We start from the raw sequence: 16,871 nt of genomic DNA on the forward strand, positions 1-16,871 counted from the left end.
GTTCCTCCGACGCGTCGACCGACACCGCCTCTTCGGAAGAGGTGACGAGCAGTAAGCGCCACCGTGAGGACAATGAGGCAGGGCCATCAAAGAGGTAGTTTAAAATATTATATGTAATTTGATTATATTTTTTCGAAGTTTTTATATGTAATTTGTTTATGTTGAACCGATTTGAATATTAGTACAGAGTTTTCTTCTATCTATTAAAATAAAAATACAGTGTTTTAAAGTTTTGGGGGCGGCGTTTGGTGGACGCAGCTGGGGCGTGAAGTCTCCCAAACGCAGAAGAAAACACGTCCCGAAATGCTCGATCCGGCGCCGTTCGGGAACGCGGCTGGAGATGTTATTATATAGAGATGGCGGCTGGAGATGTTCTTATATAGAGATGGCTGCATGCCCCTCAACTTCTCGAGAATCTACTTGGAGAATGGAGAGTGATCTCCGTAGATGACCAATATAAATGGATAGATAGTGTGTAGGTCAGTAACAAGATGGCAGAGTTGGTCTGCACTGCTGGCTCCATGGCAGCAAAGCGAAGGAAAACGAATCAAAGATTTCAAACAGGAAACAAAATAAATCCCATTTTGAGATGGCATAAGGCAGTTGAAGTCTTCAAGAGATGTTCAACTCTAAAAGTCACAGCATCATGACGTTCACAACATCACTCTGACTCGAGCCAACAGCCCTTACAACTAACTGGAAGTCTGGAATCTAACAACATTTTTATATGAGATGCGCTCTACCCCGGCACAGGCTATAGGCATCTGTACATTTTCTTTATGTACAAATACAACAGGACACATCACTTATTAATTGAATTATCAGGTCAACTTGAAGATCCAATTTGAGGATACCTAATTTATGCTGCAAGATTCAGTGCAGCTGAGGAGGTCCCACATCTGCTCCGCTTTCACCTCAAAGCATCGAGTCAAGATATGAGTTGTCATACAGGCGGCGGAACTGGAGGAGGCTGCCATATGTTCTATCCCACACGCCGACAAAAAGGGCGTCTGTGTCTGGGCTGAAGGACATCCCAGATATCTCGCCAAAGAAGTCCAGCTCTTGTCTTCTGTTGTAATCGCTCTTGACATCGAAGATGTGGACAAAGTCTGCTGGTTCCGCCATAGACAGGAACTGCCCGTCTGAAGTAAAGCGGATTGATCTAATGGCTCCAAGGTTACCCTTCAATACATGGACGGCTTTTGATAGGTTTCTCGCGTCCCAAATTCGGCATGTCTTGTCTTGGTTCCCAGTAGCAAATGTTCGGCCATCAGGGCTCCAGGCCGATGCAAATGAATAGTCATGATGGCCTTTCATGGAATGAAGAGTCTGCATCCAGAGTAAAAAATATATAGTGTACCCACTTAATTATACAGAGCATATGAGCGATTCAACATGAAGTAGTAATCAGAGTTCGGTTAACATCTGATGTTTTATGCCTGGACTTGTGTATGCTAGTATACCTTTCCTGAATTGGCATCAATAAGTAACCCATCAGGATCGTCCCCCACAATAACAACAAGCTTTCTGTCAGGACTCAGTGATGTATGCTGCATCAACAGAATAACAGTGTAAGGTCAGATTAAAGCAAGTACAATTAGCATTCCATTGATTCCGATGTATGAGTCATAACAAGCTGCTACAGGTGTTCTGCCCCAATTACAAACAATGCTATGTCGAAAAGAAGCCACCCCAAAAATGAGGAAAACAAAGAAGTTTTGATCGGCATCATGGAAGGATGTAAATTGCCACAAATGTAAGAGCATCTCAAGCAGCTGATATATCATGCACGCTATATGCCAAAAAGTAGCAAAAGTTGGAAAGTTTCCTAAAGCAGTAACACCATCTAACCCGCCATCTTTGGATGCCACCCATCCCGGTCTGGACGAAAGCCATAGTTGGTGTGTGCTGAGAGGCCCTTTATCCCCGTTCGGAGTCAACCACCGCATCGAGATGCTCCACTCCGCCAAACAGACGACGGCTCACCTCCGTGCGGCCCATTCGCAAAGGTAGGATCCCACTTTAATGCTCTCCGTTCAAGTACAGCTGGAGGCAGGCTAGGCGGGAGGGGTAGCAGCAGATAGGTGTTCTGATTAGGAGTGGGACGGGCGAGAGGTGGAGGATGAGGAGGTGCCCAGATGTAGACAAGGAGCGGCAGGCAGGAGGATGTGGATAAGGTGCTACTTGCGGTGGATCATGACAGGTGGCCGGGATGGGAGAGTGTAGGTTGCAGTGGGAATGCATCTTGTGCGGGGTACACAGAGCGGAGCACTGTAATACCTAGCCCGTTTTCTATTCCCATTCTCCAATCTGGCCAAACAGATCAATCCAACAAGCAGATCAGACTGACGTTCTCGCCCAGTCTGCCGTGGCGCAGCCATGTCCATCGCTATGTCCATTCGCAAAGGTAGGATCCCACTTTAATGCTCTCCGTTCAAGTACAGCTGGAGGCAGGCTAGGCGGGAGGGGTAGCAGCAGATAGGTGTTCTGATTAGGAGTGGGACGGGCGAGAGGTGGAGGATGAGGAGGTGCCCAGATGTAGACAAGGAGCGGCAGGCAGGAGGATGTGGATAAGGTGCTACTTGCGGTGGATCATGACAGGTGGCCGGGATGGGAGAGTGTAGGTTGCAGTGGGAATGCATCTTGTGCGGGGTACACAGAGCGGAGCACTGTAATACCTAGCCCGTTTTCTATTCCCATTCTCCAATCTGGCCAAACAGATCAATCCAACAAGCAGATCAGACTGACGTTCTCGCCCAGTCTGCCGTGGCGCAGCCATGTCCATCGCTAGGTCTTCCTCGATTCCTCCTCAACGTCCTCACTCGCCCCTCTGCCCTCCTCAATCCCCTCTTTTCTCATCTCCTTGGTGACGCAATCGGTGATCCTACGCCGACACCGGCAAGCCATACTTGCTGCTCCGCCCCTGCCTGGCTGCCGCCACACACCACCGCCACAGCACCCAGTACTGCCCCTTTAGATGCATCTTAGATGTATTGACACAAATTTCGATTTTCCAATTTAGGTAGCAATGCGAAAATAGCACAAGATGCGGTCCTTTTGGTCATTAGCAATGTTCTTTTCTTTGAAGCAATAAGAAATTATTTGTCCACAATGCCCATGTGAGAACCAGTTATATCTCCCGTTTATGTGTGAACCAAAAATATATATCGTAATAACATTGCCTACATGGTATCCATTCTATGACTTGGCCCTTTTTTCATGCACATTTGTACTCCGATCCAAATTAATTGACTCCACTTTGTCAAGAAACGAATGTATCTAGTGAATAAATACATCTAGGTACATCTGTATCTAGACAAAGTGGAGTCAAATAATTTGGATCAGAGGGAGTACTTCCTTTGGAATTTGCCCCCTCGAGTGTTTTGTTCACGCTCCGCCACTGACGTGTGTGTGCATGAACGCTGCTTGTTTGATTCCAACATGGAATTTTGCATATGTGGTTATTTCCTGAATGGTGCTTGTTCGATAATAGAGTTATAATGTCGTGTTGCTCCTTTCCAATTTACAGTATTGAGTAGACCACTCGCCTGCCACGACATATAAGGGAAAAGTTTGCTTCCAAAAACTACCGTTGTTGATACATTGGTTGTTCGTGTCGTAGAATATAATTTGCTGTGGCTTTCTAAACCTAGATGGAGAAGGAATTAAGACAGGAGGATCAACAAGAACAACAAACAAAAATATCCAGACTAATTGCCACTCCGCACCAGAATATAGTTGAAAATAGACGCAGATATCTGGCAGTTATAAATATATTTGTTAGAAATGTTGTTGTTACAAATATATTATTTAGTATTAAAATATATGAGAGGAAATGGGGTGAAATTTGGATACCCATATGGAGATGCTCTAACACCATACATCACTTCTCAGTTCTCATTATCCACTAGATCAGAAATAAGAAATGCATATTGTTCTCAGCTGTGGCAACAGTTTTATTTTCTTGAACCGAGGTAACACCAATTCAGACACCCCTGTTTTGCTCTTTACATAAAAGAAGTTTTCCTAAATTTACCAGGCTTGCCATCAGCAACGTACCAAAAGTAAGCATATTGGGAGAACTGATGGCACAAAATCATAACCATATGTACCAAAAAGAAATATACATATTGTGTGCTCAAGGTTTCAAACACAAGGAAAAAATTAACAGCAATAACCAAAGTAACTTACATTCACTGGCCAATCAAACTGAAAGTGCTTGCATAGCTGGAATCTCTCCATGTCATAGTCTCGTACACCAGAGTCATTATTTGATGCCATAAAATGAACAGCACCACTGGGAGAAAACACCAGAACTCACATGAACATATACGCAACGAGGCCGCAACTTTAATAACAGGGACATGACATTACCTAGAAGTATTGAATATCTCAACTGCATTAGTAATAGCATTATCATCATACGTTGTTCGACAGCAGAAGCTTATTCCTTCTCGATCAAGGTGCTGCATTCCACATCAAGAGAAGTGCAAGAAAACCAACATTAATTCAATATTGAGAGTCCATAAAAAAATTAAACATGTGAGAGCATGCACAGCAAAATTCATGATGGTCATCAATTATGTGTTTTCAGCCAAAAAATCAGGATGAGAAAAGGATTACACATTTTATACATGCTACTCTTCTGAGGATGCAGTCTCAAGTACTTCGAATAAACCAATATTTGACTTTTCTACACCAATATTAGACTCTTTTGGGGGTGCAGGCCCAAGTAATCAGTGAGCATATCAGTCCACCACAACCACCATAAAATTCTCAATCACATGAGCAGTAAGTCCAGATATTAGAATCAATGGTGCACTAGGCAGGGGTTAGGTGAGCATGCAGTAATATAATAATACTGATACACACAGAGATCAGAAATAATAGGAACTTGTCAATCACCGTGCCAAGAGATCACACATACATAATCAACAGTGCACTAGGAGGCAGGAACTACGTGAGCATGCAGTAAAAAATTGATATCGATTAAGCAGACATAAAAAATAATGGGAACTTGTCAATCACAATGCCAAAAGATACCACATCTGCACATGGATATGGATTTGAGTCAATTTGGGCAACCTACCTTGCATATTAGTTCTCCTTGAAATCCACCAGCTACTAGCAGATTGTCCTTGACCGCCAAGGTACTAACTTGAGTCTGAGAAAACCCCTCTAATAGACTTCCAGGGTGCTTCTGTTATAAGAGACCCATAAATATTAATATAAGAGTGACACGGTAAACTTTCAGGGGTGTGAAAAACTGAGACAGATGATAAACTGCAATCATGTATCATACCTCCCTTGGTGCCACATGACCCTGGACATTTATAAGTTCAGTATCCGCACTGCTCAATGCTGACCAGTGAAGTACTGAGAAATGTGACATTAGGTAGACGTCATGCTTGGATGTAGCCCATACTAAATTTCTCAACTGCAGGAATAATTCATGTCAATTGTTTCACGCTATTGACAGTCACAGATCAAAATCGTACAAGAAATAGGAAGAACATCAATTAAGAATCTGAGACCAAATGCAAATGGTTAGATCAAACACAGCAATAGCTTAGTTTACCCATTGATTATAGATCGTATACAGAGAAATATAATCAGGACTTGCAGAGATCCCTCAACAAGTTGAAACCACATGGTAAGAGGTTCCAAAGTAACGAACCAGCCTCGGTCCTTATGTTCAGGACCACCTAACTCTCTTTATAACATAAAGATACATTTCTCACATCAACTTCAGTTATCACAAACTTCAAAAACTAATACAACTAAAAAGCACTGATGCAATTTTCTTCAAACAACAAGTTGGACTATACAATCAAGCATGACATAGTGGACTAAAACAACAATCAAATATGGAGTTACCCTTAACTACTTTGCAACTGATTTGTTCTTTAACTTCAATATAATCAAGTAAATGGTTCATCAAAGATTATGAAAAAAATTGTTAAAATAGAAGTTAGCTAATCACGTAACATATTACACCTGAATCTGATTTCATTAGTGAACAGTACAACATATCTAACAATGCAGCATCTAGAACTTATGCCTATCGGAAAGATACATAAACATTTGCATCTGGTAATTATTCGGCAGTGCATTATATTGTGTGATATGTGTTGTTGGGGAGGGGAGAGGGAGGGGATGAACCCACCTGAAAATGTAGGATGGTTGATTTTACTGATCTAGTATTTTGTCTGAATTCATAATACATTCCGCCTTTCTCCGTCAGTTTGCATTCCTATTTCAAGGCATGTATCAGCTGTTAACAACATCGAGACAGAAAACTTTGCATAAGCTGCTGAACTTTACACAAGACACACCTTGGCTGCTGCTTCTCCAGAATTAGGAATGTTCTCATAGTTTTTGTACTGCTCTAATCTGGTCTGCCTGTATTTTTCACGAGTGATAGCTAGCCTCTCCCATGGTATTCCTTGAATGTCTTTTCCTCTTCTTGCATCCGCTGCCGAAGTATCTGGGATCTTATCATTCTAAATATAGAAAGAAGAACAACCATTTAGAGCACTGCAGCTTTTGGTTTATGTAATTAAAACAATGGTAGATTAGAAATAAGAGAAGCAAAATCACATTTATGGAAAGTCTTATTGGTGAAATTCAAGATTGGTCTATAAACTTAACAAATGAGCAAGAGAAACAACTGCTTTGTTTATCCTATGTCATAACGGAAACAAACCAATAGTGTTTTAGAAATGGAAGACGGAGTACAGTAAACAAAGAAAGCATGGCAAGTAGAAATCATGAGAAGCAGGACCTAATCTTGCAACAGAGCTGTGTAGATGATACTAGTAGTACGACAACGAACGGTAGAAGACAAATGACATTGCGTAACTGTGTAAGGGGACAGGCTTCATAAACCTAGACAACCCTCTAATGAAGACACGAATGTATCAGGCTTCCAAGCGTGAGATTGTTGTCGTTTTCTTCATCACTCTCTAATAAGAGAATGGACAATCAATGCCACAAAACAAGTGATACATATGGTCATATAACTGGTTCGTGCCTGCTCCATGTTGATATCTACTATCTAGCATACGACAAACAGCACGCGGGATACGTAACCGAAACCAAATCATATCAGGAGCATTCCAGTGTGAACATTTCTAATTATGGTAATCAATGGAGTCGATTGTCCTAACTTCTGCTAGCCCAATCAGAACCGCATTAATTCTGTAGACTTAATTCAAACTGGAGTGGCGCGAGAATACAAAAAAAACTGATGGACATACGTACCGATCGCCCGTCTTCGTCCTCCGAGTCGGAGTCCCTTAGTCCTTGCTCCTGCTCCTGGTGCCCGTCCGCCATGGCATCAGCAGGATCATCCATATCAAAATCATCCTCCATTTCGACGTGCTCGTCATGATAGTTGGACATTGATCCTCTCCTGGGAGAGAAGCGTCCCTAACCTGTAAACAGAACACCACAACCACCGTCAGCAATCATGCTAGAACATCTAGACTTCCTGCACCAGTTCACAAGAAGTATTAGCAGTTGATAAACACAACAGCAATTTCTAACAATTTAGATGTTCTTCGCAATTTCTATTAGCGCCGTTTGCATGTCCTGGGTTCTGGGCACTTAGAATTATAGGCAAACATATAAATGGAACAAAGTCAACACGGGGTGGAATTCGCAGCCATACCGATTACCGAAAGGAGAAAAACGAATCGAACCCAAAGTCAACAGTCATATGATTGGCGGCAGACAAGGCATCCCGGAGAACCAAAAATTCACACCCCCTAATAAATCCTTCTTTTCCCCTCAAATCGGGCACGCCGACACAACCGATTTGCCACCGCCGCCCCGCCCAAACCCTAGAACACGATGCCCCACCCCGCCCGCCTCCAGATCTACCCTAACTCAACAGATCACCCATTTCCGGCCAAGAAAAAATCACAAAAAATCGCGAAAACGACGCAGAAATGGGGGGACGGGACGCACCTGGCCGGCCAGGCGGGGAGGCGAGGCGAATCGGCCGCCGGGGTAGAGCGGAGGGACGGGGGAAAGCCTGCGCCTCAGAGCCGAACGGAGATGGATTCCCCCCGGAGATATAAGAGACGGGGAGAGGCTTTCTCCCTTGCGGCACGGATTATATTATTTTTAATAATGTTTTCCGTCTATTTTCTCTCCCCTTTTTCGGAATTTATATACGCTGCCTCGCTGATTTTTACTCCTATTTTCGTCTCGTTTCGATAATTTTCTTTCGTTTTTATTACATCACCGTTTGTGTGTTAGTGTAGATGAGGACATGCGTGGAAGAGAAGATGGGATAATATAGACTGGCGGGAAATGACTAGCGTGCCCCCAGAACGGCGCAGGACGTGGACAGCACAGGATGATTGGAGTTGCAGCAGGGGCTAGGCTATGTCTTTTCATCCGAGGCTCGAGTTGTACGATTGCTAGACTGCTAGGGTATGGACGATTCAAAGTATTTTTTTGTAAGTTTTAGTGTGTAGAAATGCTTTGAAACTTTCCAAGAATTTCTTGGTACAATGGTACTATGTTTCATAGATAAATATTATTCAATCAAACTTCTTGGAATGAATACTTTATTTTTTCCGCGAAGTTTTTTCGCGAAGAATCATGTAAGAACAGAAATGTGATGATATTGTGTCCTAGTTTTAGTGATTTATGCGGTTTTTTTTAACCCGACTTTAAAGATGACATGACTTCTACGATATTTTATTTGCTATGTTTCGCAAAATTGTAGCGTGCACCAACATTAAGCCGCTAAGTTCCTATGCACCTTATGTATATGTTGTCATTTTTCACCTAAGACCATCTTGATTGGTCAATTATGGGCTCTTTGATCCACCATGGTTCATACAGTTGTGCAACACTTTTCAAGGGCAACAAAAACAAATTAACCCCCACTTCACACTCTTATTTTTTTATATATTTGCCCCCCTCCTAGTATGCACGCCCATGTACTTCCCATTCCCACTGGTGACTCCCATTCTCCATGTCGAACCCTAGATCGTAGCACTCTCCCTCCATGCTACCTCCCACTTCTCCATATGATTCCCGCTATCCCCATTTCTTCATCCGATCCACGTTGTCTCCATGTAGGAGATGGTACACAAGTTGGAGATGTGCAGACTGTACGCCGGACGGTTCCACCTGATATGTTTAATCCTCATCAGAGTCATGCACCGGTGTTCTCAACTCGTAAATATGGTCTACATCCTCTCTAAAGATCGTGTTTCATCTTTCGCTTCTTTAGTTGTCATTATCTTTCTTTCAAATTCGCGGAGATGTCGTTAGTATAGGGCACACACGGATAGCAAGCGGGTTCATAGTGAGATCGTCGACATCAATGAATCGCATGATGCCAAAGTCGGAAGTCCGACAATAACTGGAGTTTTTTCCTAATTAGTGGGACATTTGGGCCAAGGATTGTACCCCTCTGTTAAATCTACGCTTGTTGAACAAACATGCGATCAAGCGCCTCTTTTTAAAAACAGTTCTATCAACACTTATCTAAATGTCAAAAATATAGAATAGTTTTACGTGATAAATAGATACTATAAAGAAGTGGTTGTAGTGCATTATAATATAAATTATATAATAGAATGAAATGCTATGTCTTAAGTAAATGAAAATTCGACTTGGATTGAAATGAACTAAATAATTATTTAGAACTTACTATGATTAATTTATGCACCGTGAAAAGATATACCAAACATGGCAAAATATTGCGTCGCACCTTATATAGTGAGGGCAACAAATTTGTCGTCGCCTTATCTATCAAGGCGCAAGATCTTGTGTTGAACGGATCATGTGGCGGTTAGCTATTCATCAAGCCATAAAGGCATCGCGCGTGTAATTTCCACGTCGCGTTTATTGCTAGTGGCTTTTAAGTGCCGCGACCGTAGTTTATAGGCATGTGGCTTGGCATATTAAAGCACTATGTAACACATGCGCTATATATTGTAGTGGCGACCTCTTCTCCCCTCAGCTTTTCAGGATGCCAATGAAAGGGCTCACAACTTTTACGGAGGCATATGATGTAGGAAAACTAGGTTTTGGTCTACCCTCTATTCCTCTGCCTATTGATGGTGCCGCTCACTATTTGCAATTGAGGCTAGAGTCAAGGCACTAAAATTTCTACTAAGGCTCTAGTAGAAAAGTGTTTGGGGCTTTCAAAAGTCCTAGGATGATCCACGGATGATCAATTCAATCATACTAGCAAAGTTAGGCGCGGCGGCACGCCCCGCCAGCCATGCGATGATATCAAAGTCTAGTAGTTGAACTGTTAGATAGCATCATTTGGAGATTGGGAATATATGTATGCAAAAAAGCATAGGATATAGATAGATGGGATGATTAAATAATTTGTGAGGTTGTCTTGCATAGTTAGTGTGATAATGGTATGGTCTAAATTGTATACAGCAGAAGGTAGACAACGTCAGTTTATTACTGGATACATTTTTGGTACTCCTGTCTAAAGAAGATACTGCAGTACCAAAGGATAGGAGCTTGTTGCTTTCTGGTGTGCACCGGTGATTGGAGTCGTTGTTGTTATCATTACGCAGAGGATTGCAGATTGGTGTACGTGGCATGGGGAGGGTATGCACCATCGTTGGAGGGGATCAATGGCTGTTGAGGAAGAAGAGAAAAACAGCCAACACTTGGTAGTGTTGAGGAAGAAGAGAAAAACAGCCAACATTTTGGTTAATCAAAATTGTCAGTGTTCTGGCAGCCTGTTGCTTTCTTCAGGATGTGGAGTGTGGCATAGCACAATACCTAAGAAATTGTTAAGGAAAAGAATATAGCCTGGCAACAAATGAATCAGCACTTGATTGCATGACATCAGAAATCACACAGTAGACAGATTTTGGGAAAAATAGAACTTAGTACAACATGGAGAAAATGCACCAAATAAGTAGGCATAATTAGACACATATTTGAACCCTTCTGCATAATTAGACACATATTTAAAATGTTGTGATGTAGAAAATAAAAAATAGAAGCCACACAAAGAAAGAAGGTGTAACGTCTAAATCTTCTCTTCGTAATACAGAGTAGGAACTGAAAACAAAGAGAACATGAACTTCTGTTGAAGGAAGCGGTCACAGCCATAAGCCATAATACAAATTAAAGGAAAGGGAAACAACATTGAAGAAATTGAACTAATACAGTGGTAATCGTGAGAAAAATGTAGAAGAAATGCATCGTCATTTAGCAACTTCACTGAAACACTAATATGCAAGCATGGAACTGATCCGTCAGTTAACTTTGCAAATATGGAATAGATCTGGAAGTGCAACTTCTTTAGTGGTGCAGTAGTTGGTCCTGTGTTTCATCTTTTCTTACTGTCAGGTGCTGAGATTGTCTCCTTTTATGGGGAGCCCGGCTAAAAAAACGGCTTTGCGTAGTAATTTATCAAAACTGCAGGAAAAATACTTAACTGAGCACACTTATGCACTGATACAGGGCTTAGTTCATAGATACAACTTCTGGTTAACAAAATATAAGTCCCTGAACTACATAATAAAAAGCCTCCGGAAAGTCCATGGAAGATCATACAGATTAGGTGATTAATTATGTACTCCCGGGAGTACAACCAAAACAGTGTATTTTTAGGTACATCTAGAGTCGATTAAATGCGATTAGAGGGAGTACATCAAAAGCCAAGGTAGTTTTCGTTTTGATAACAAAAAAAGTTGCAGATATACAGCATAGAGTCGGGAAACCAACAACCATCTTGGAGAACCAAACCGTTTCTGAGCAAATTAACCAAACATAGACTCGAGAGTTCAAAAGCTTCATCAAGAGCGTAAAATGGCAAACATGTAAGAATTTAATTCCAATACACAGCATGCGAAGAAACCAAACCAGAAAGGTTCTCATTGCTCAATTTTTTTTGGCAAGCACTAATTGATGGCAACTCATGCCATCTATATTTTGGCGCATAAACGATGCTAATCCTTCATTCCATTTATGGACCTGCAAAATGATGATTGAAACATGGAATGAGGAAATGCGATCAGTCGGTAAGAGATGCACTTAACCAAAAAAATGCCCCGATTAATCATGTTAATATGGCAATTCACTTTGTGGCAATAAGAATTTTTGGTTTCCCGTTCAACTGAATTATAAGGGCAATTAATTTTATGGAAACGAAAAAAGTTTCGGACTCTTATTATCATGCGAGCTCCATGTGTCTGTGTAGCCTCGCAGTGCAAAATGTCAGAGATTGTTCCTTTGAATGGAATAAGGGATGGAATACACCACCAAATCTAACAAAATCACTTACCACTATGAATATTTGTTCTATTGACAAAATGAGTTACTGGTTAGAGAATATCCAGTGAGTTGTAACTGAAGTGCTTACCCCAGAAAAAATTCTAACAGTACTTCATGCATTGACAGTTTTCTAAAAACAACTGACCAATCACGTAACAGTCAACAACATATTGCTTCAGTAGATGTCAATTGGAACTCATGCTTAGCAAGATGCAAGTAAGAACAAATAATTAACTTCGCTGAGGATTAACTATGCGATGGATGTTATCACTTATCAGCCAATGCAAAGCATATATCAGACGCTATTATTATAGCCTGACATCTTTCCCCAGCAAAATGATAATGTCCTGCATATTTTTTTATCCTAGAGACGAAATAACATGAAAACTGATACTGAAGTATTTGATAGATGTTAACAGAAAGGGATCATAATAAATAATCAATACCTTAGTAATTGCATCGTCTGTGTAAAGGGATCCAGTTATATCTGGGGATGGGAGGACTTGCAAATAAGTATTTATTTCTCGCCATTCTTATGCATTGCCGAGGTCATAAGAGTCAAAGTAATCAATACTCATCTGTGCATATCCTACATAAGATTTTTGTGCAGATCAGCTCATGAACAATTTGTAGTGATCTTGAACAAATGCTTATTCTGAATATAATAATTTACCATTGGGGTAAAGGGCATTAAACAGTGGCTTTGAGCTTGACACATGTGCTACAAAATAGTATGATGATTCCCACAAAGATATATTTTTACGTCATCAGGGTCCGGAAGCAAAATTGTCTTAACAACATGGCATAATTCATGTGTGTATAAGAAACCTGATTCTTAATGAAAAAAATGCCATATAACTAAAATAACAGAGCTAAGAACTCTGAAAAAATGTGCATATAAGAAATTCAGCATAAGCAACAGAGTATAAATAGTTGTGTACAAAATATTATATCATCAATCAGCATTTGAATTATGATATTACAAACCAAGTGACCTGCAGTCTTTTCTGTCGTTTTTTTTATTCAGTGTCAACTATAACCGGATGGATCAACTGGTTTTACCAATGTAATTTAGTACTCCCTCCGATCTCTTTTAATTGACTCGGATTTAGTACAAGTTTGTACTAAATTTGAGTCAATTAAAAAGGACCGGAGGGAGTACTTCAATCTGGGGACTCAACGTTCTAATAGGTTATACCATTAAAAAATTGTTGGAACTTGTGCACGAACATAACTAAGATGAGGTGGCATATCTTCAGTAACTCTATCCATAGATTAAATATTATCACCTACTACCTATTAGAAAAATATACCTGAATCAAAACAATACAAAAAAAACTAAAAGTGCTTAATTTCCGTGACCGTGCCAACACTAAAACCTCCTGACTTTCTCCTACGCAGCTTGCCGAGTAAATACTATTAACCTAGAAGGAAAGGTGGGTTCTCTATCTTCTATAAATAGAGGCATTCCCTGAAGAAAGTTTAATGCTTACTTAGCAGTTGGCATTCCCTGCCGCCTGTTGTTGAACCATTGCCCTGTGGTGCAATCCCTCCTGGTGCAGCCTGTCATTGTCTTGCACTGCTTCACTTCGGCAAGGGATTTTTTTTATCAAGAATAGGAGCACCACATCATCGGAGGCAGCAAAAAATGGAGGTATCTGAAGATCGCCTCAACCAGCCCCGTGGCTCCACCACACATGGAACTGAAGCCCGAATCCTCAAGAGAAAAAAAACCTGAAAAATATAGGTGCAAGAATATTAATTGTATACTTAAACAAAGAAAAGGAAATTAGCATACATGGAAAATGTAAAGTTCAACATTTCCTTTTAGCTACGTGACTAAAATTTCCATAAACGCTACAGCCCATGTAAAACCCAAAATTATAAGAGCAGACACTGACCCACCTTCAGAACATAAAATAAACTACATGAAGTAACCAAGTGAGGGAGGGGTGTAATCGGAGCACACCTGCAGCACGGCACGGACAACAACAGAAACCTAGTGCACCTATGGTAGCCATTGTTGCCGCCGGCGCAAGTATCTCGTACCATGAAATCCAGGTCGCACCTCAACATCTGCAAAACAGTACCCAGATAAAGATAACTGCTCGTGTTGATGATTACATCTAATGCAAGGTGCATTCTGATTTTAAAATGTTTACTTCACCACACAAGAATAATAACTTTTCAGTATCCGTAACAAAGCAACAATGCCTAAAATGTACAATCAAAGAAAAAATAACCTAAAATCTATGTCTATCTTCCCCATGTGGTGACCTTCAGGCTATAAAAATAAAAATAAAAAGAAAATCGACAAAGCATGTATTGAAGTGACCAAATGATGCACCATGTGTTAATGTTAGCACGAACAGTAGCTTGAGTTATTAATCCAAGAGATGTACAAATTAAGGATAGCTTTGTGGACAATCATTTGCTGCTGCAGAATCTGAAGAAAAAACAACAGAGCGGAGGGCTCACCTTGATGTTGTAGGTTGGCGTTGCCTGAGAGTCAAATGCAGAATCAGAGAAGGATGTAGGGGACGTGGTTCTCCCAACGAAAACTTCGCCGGGAGATGAGTCGTACTGCCAGAGCCGTCCTCCCTCTCCCTACTCGCTTGCTCCCATTCCTCCCCCTCCCAAATCAGAACTGGTCTAGCTAGGAGGATCTAGATGGGAAGGGAGAAAAACAAATAGGGCATGACAAACCTTCATGGGGATAGAAAAGGGCTACACCTGCCCAGTCGAGATGAGAGCAGTTGACTTGTTCCCGATTCAGTGTAGGGCCGACCTGCCGCCGGTGACTGAGCGGCGGAGGTAGCAGCCAGACTGCCGGAGGAACTCGATCTGGCGAGCGGCCACCGATCTAGTAGGATGCTCAAGCCCCAATCCCACCAACCCCAAGCATCCAAAGCCAGAGGCAGTAGGTGCAGGCAGCCAAACAGTTAGCAGCAGCGGCCATCCCTCCTCTCTCTCGGTTGATGCGTCGAAGCACCGCTGCCACTACTATGGATCTTCCCACCATCTGCGTCACCGGTGAGCACAGGGTCATCTCGTCCACTCTGCCGAGGCCATCAACCCCGCGCCACACCTCCTCGCCGACCTAGTACCATCCGCCGCTGCCTCTTGCCGTGGAGTCAGGACACACCGGCCACCACTGAAACTGCCGCTCCACGTGCAGAAATAATCGCGCCGTCCGCCGCGGAGCGAAGACGCGCCGGACGCCGCGGAGCTGAGGACACGTCGCCCACCGCAACCGCGCCTCAAAGGGTTTCCCTGCAGTTGTGGCCTCCCGCTTTCTCAGCCGCAATCCTCTTCTCGGGCCGGACACTTTTCTTTGCTTGGACAGGGAGAGGTCGGATAGAGGGGAGCCCATAAGGGGAGGCCGGTAGAAGTGTGGGGATTAAGCCAGAAGAAGCTCCAGCAGGGGAAAGAATATGCATGAGAGCAGAAGGAAGCTGTATCAGTGGGGGAGATATGACCGAGAGGGAGAAATCAAGAAGCATGGGTAGAAGATACAGGGCGCGTGCGAAACAAAACTTTGGTCAAAGCGGTTCTACCAGGCCCACAATGCCCAGTTCAGCTTGAAGCTATGGCCACACCAGCTACATACCACAACAACCTACCAGTCTTACATTAAATTGCTAGGCAGCACTAAACTGTACACGAAAAAAAGGCAATGTAAATCACAATGAGGCTCAAAATTCTGTCAAAAATCGAAGCTGTTCAGCTTTAATATAGTAGTTATTGTTGCTACCACTAAGAAGTTGGTGGTAGGATGGGCACCAAGGCCACTTAATAGTGTGGTAAGAGAGGTACTTACTAAAGAAATATGTCAAGCCACTTCTTGACTGGATTCTAGAACTCTAGTTAATTTTCTCCATATGTCTTTCTTAGGTGCTTTTCAACCACCCTGATGTAATCTCTCTTTTTTGGGGGTTCTTTGCCCTTGTATAGTTTGTACATTTGTCCATATTTATATATATATAAAAGCTACACCGTAGGGGCTTCCCCTACGGTTCAGGTGTCAAAAAAAAAAGAAATATGTCAAGCAATAGCAACTTATTATGTAAGTCGTTTCAAGTTGTCGAAAAATCTTTGCAAGAAAATTACGGTAGTGGTAGCTTGATTTTGGTGGGGTGGTGATGAAGTTAAAAGCAAGATGCGTTGGGTCAAGTTGGCTGATCTTGCTAAGCCCAAAGCTTGCGGTGGTATGGGTTGGATTTCGTACTCTTCAACAAAGCTATGTTAACGAATCAAGGGTGGTGATTGATCTCTAATCCAGAATCATTGTGTGCAAGAGTGCTTAAAGGAAAGTATTATCATAACGGAGAATTTATGACGGCTGGAAATCAAATAAACTCGTCTCACACCGGGAGAGGTACCAAACCAGGTGTTCTCCAGAATCTAATTTTCTTACCATCTCCTACTTTCCACCTATATCCAAATTTTAACACTCTCTACAACCCACATTACTCCTTTTCATAACTGGGACACTCCAGTTATGGAACTACATAAGATGTTGGTATTGTTTGTATTATATTTGGCATCCACCAGGGTTTTCTAGAGCTTTCCATCATCTATAGAATATCTCT

General features: G+C 42.0%; 1 protein-coding gene and 1 long non-coding RNA gene across 2 annotated transcripts; both read right to left on the minus strand.

Annotated features, from left to right (window-relative positions):
- Window positions 1-554: 554 nt before the first annotated feature.
- Window positions 555-8,202, minus strand: LOC127306373 (uncharacterized WD repeat-containing protein C2A9.03). Its single transcript, XM_051336991.2, has 10 exons — window positions 7,972-8,202; window positions 7,264-7,436; window positions 6,336-6,503; window positions 6,167-6,253; window positions 5,303-5,437; window positions 5,090-5,200; window positions 4,375-4,466; window positions 4,192-4,297; window positions 1,464-1,550; window positions 555-1,329 (listed from the first exon to the last, which is right to left on the minus strand). The coding sequence occupies exons 2-10, from the start codon at window positions 7,402-7,404 to the stop codon at window positions 916-918; spliced, it is 1,341 nt and encodes a 446-aa protein (XP_051192951.1). The 5' UTR covers window positions 7,405-7,436; window positions 7,972-8,202; the 3' UTR covers window positions 555-915.
- A 3,648-nt stretch (window positions 8,203-11,850) lies between these two features.
- Window positions 11,851-15,706, minus strand: LOC127309373 (uncharacterized). Its single transcript, XR_007857131.2, has 5 exons — window positions 14,758-15,706; window positions 14,249-14,355; window positions 13,773-14,013; window positions 12,726-12,868; window positions 11,851-11,979 (listed from the first exon to the last, which is right to left on the minus strand). It is a non-coding gene; the product is annotated as an uncharacterized lncRNA (long non-coding RNA).
- Between the last annotated feature and the right edge of the window lie 1,165 nt (window positions 15,707-16,871).

This window comes from Lolium perenne, chromosome 6, assembly GCF_019359855.2.
Source record: "Lolium perenne isolate Kyuss_39 chromosome 6, Kyuss_2.0, whole genome shotgun sequence".
In the NCBI taxonomy this organism is placed as follows: domain Eukaryota; kingdom Viridiplantae; phylum Streptophyta; class Magnoliopsida; order Poales; family Poaceae; genus Lolium; species Lolium perenne.

Excerpts from the sequence above, each read along its gene's own strand:
- LOC127306373 (XM_051336991.2), bottom strand. The coding sequence starts at position 7,404 with ATGTCCAACTATCATGACGAGCACGTCGAAATGGAGGATGATTTTGAT. Across the intron at positions 5,438-6,166 it reads CAACCATCCTACATTTTCAG|TTGAGAAATTTAGTATGGGC; the intron begins GTGGGTTCATCC and ends TTATTCCTGCAG. Across the intron at positions 5,201-5,302 it reads GTCATGTGGCACCAAGGGAG|AAGCACCCTGGAAGTCTATT; the intron begins GTATGATACATG and ends CTCTTATAACAG.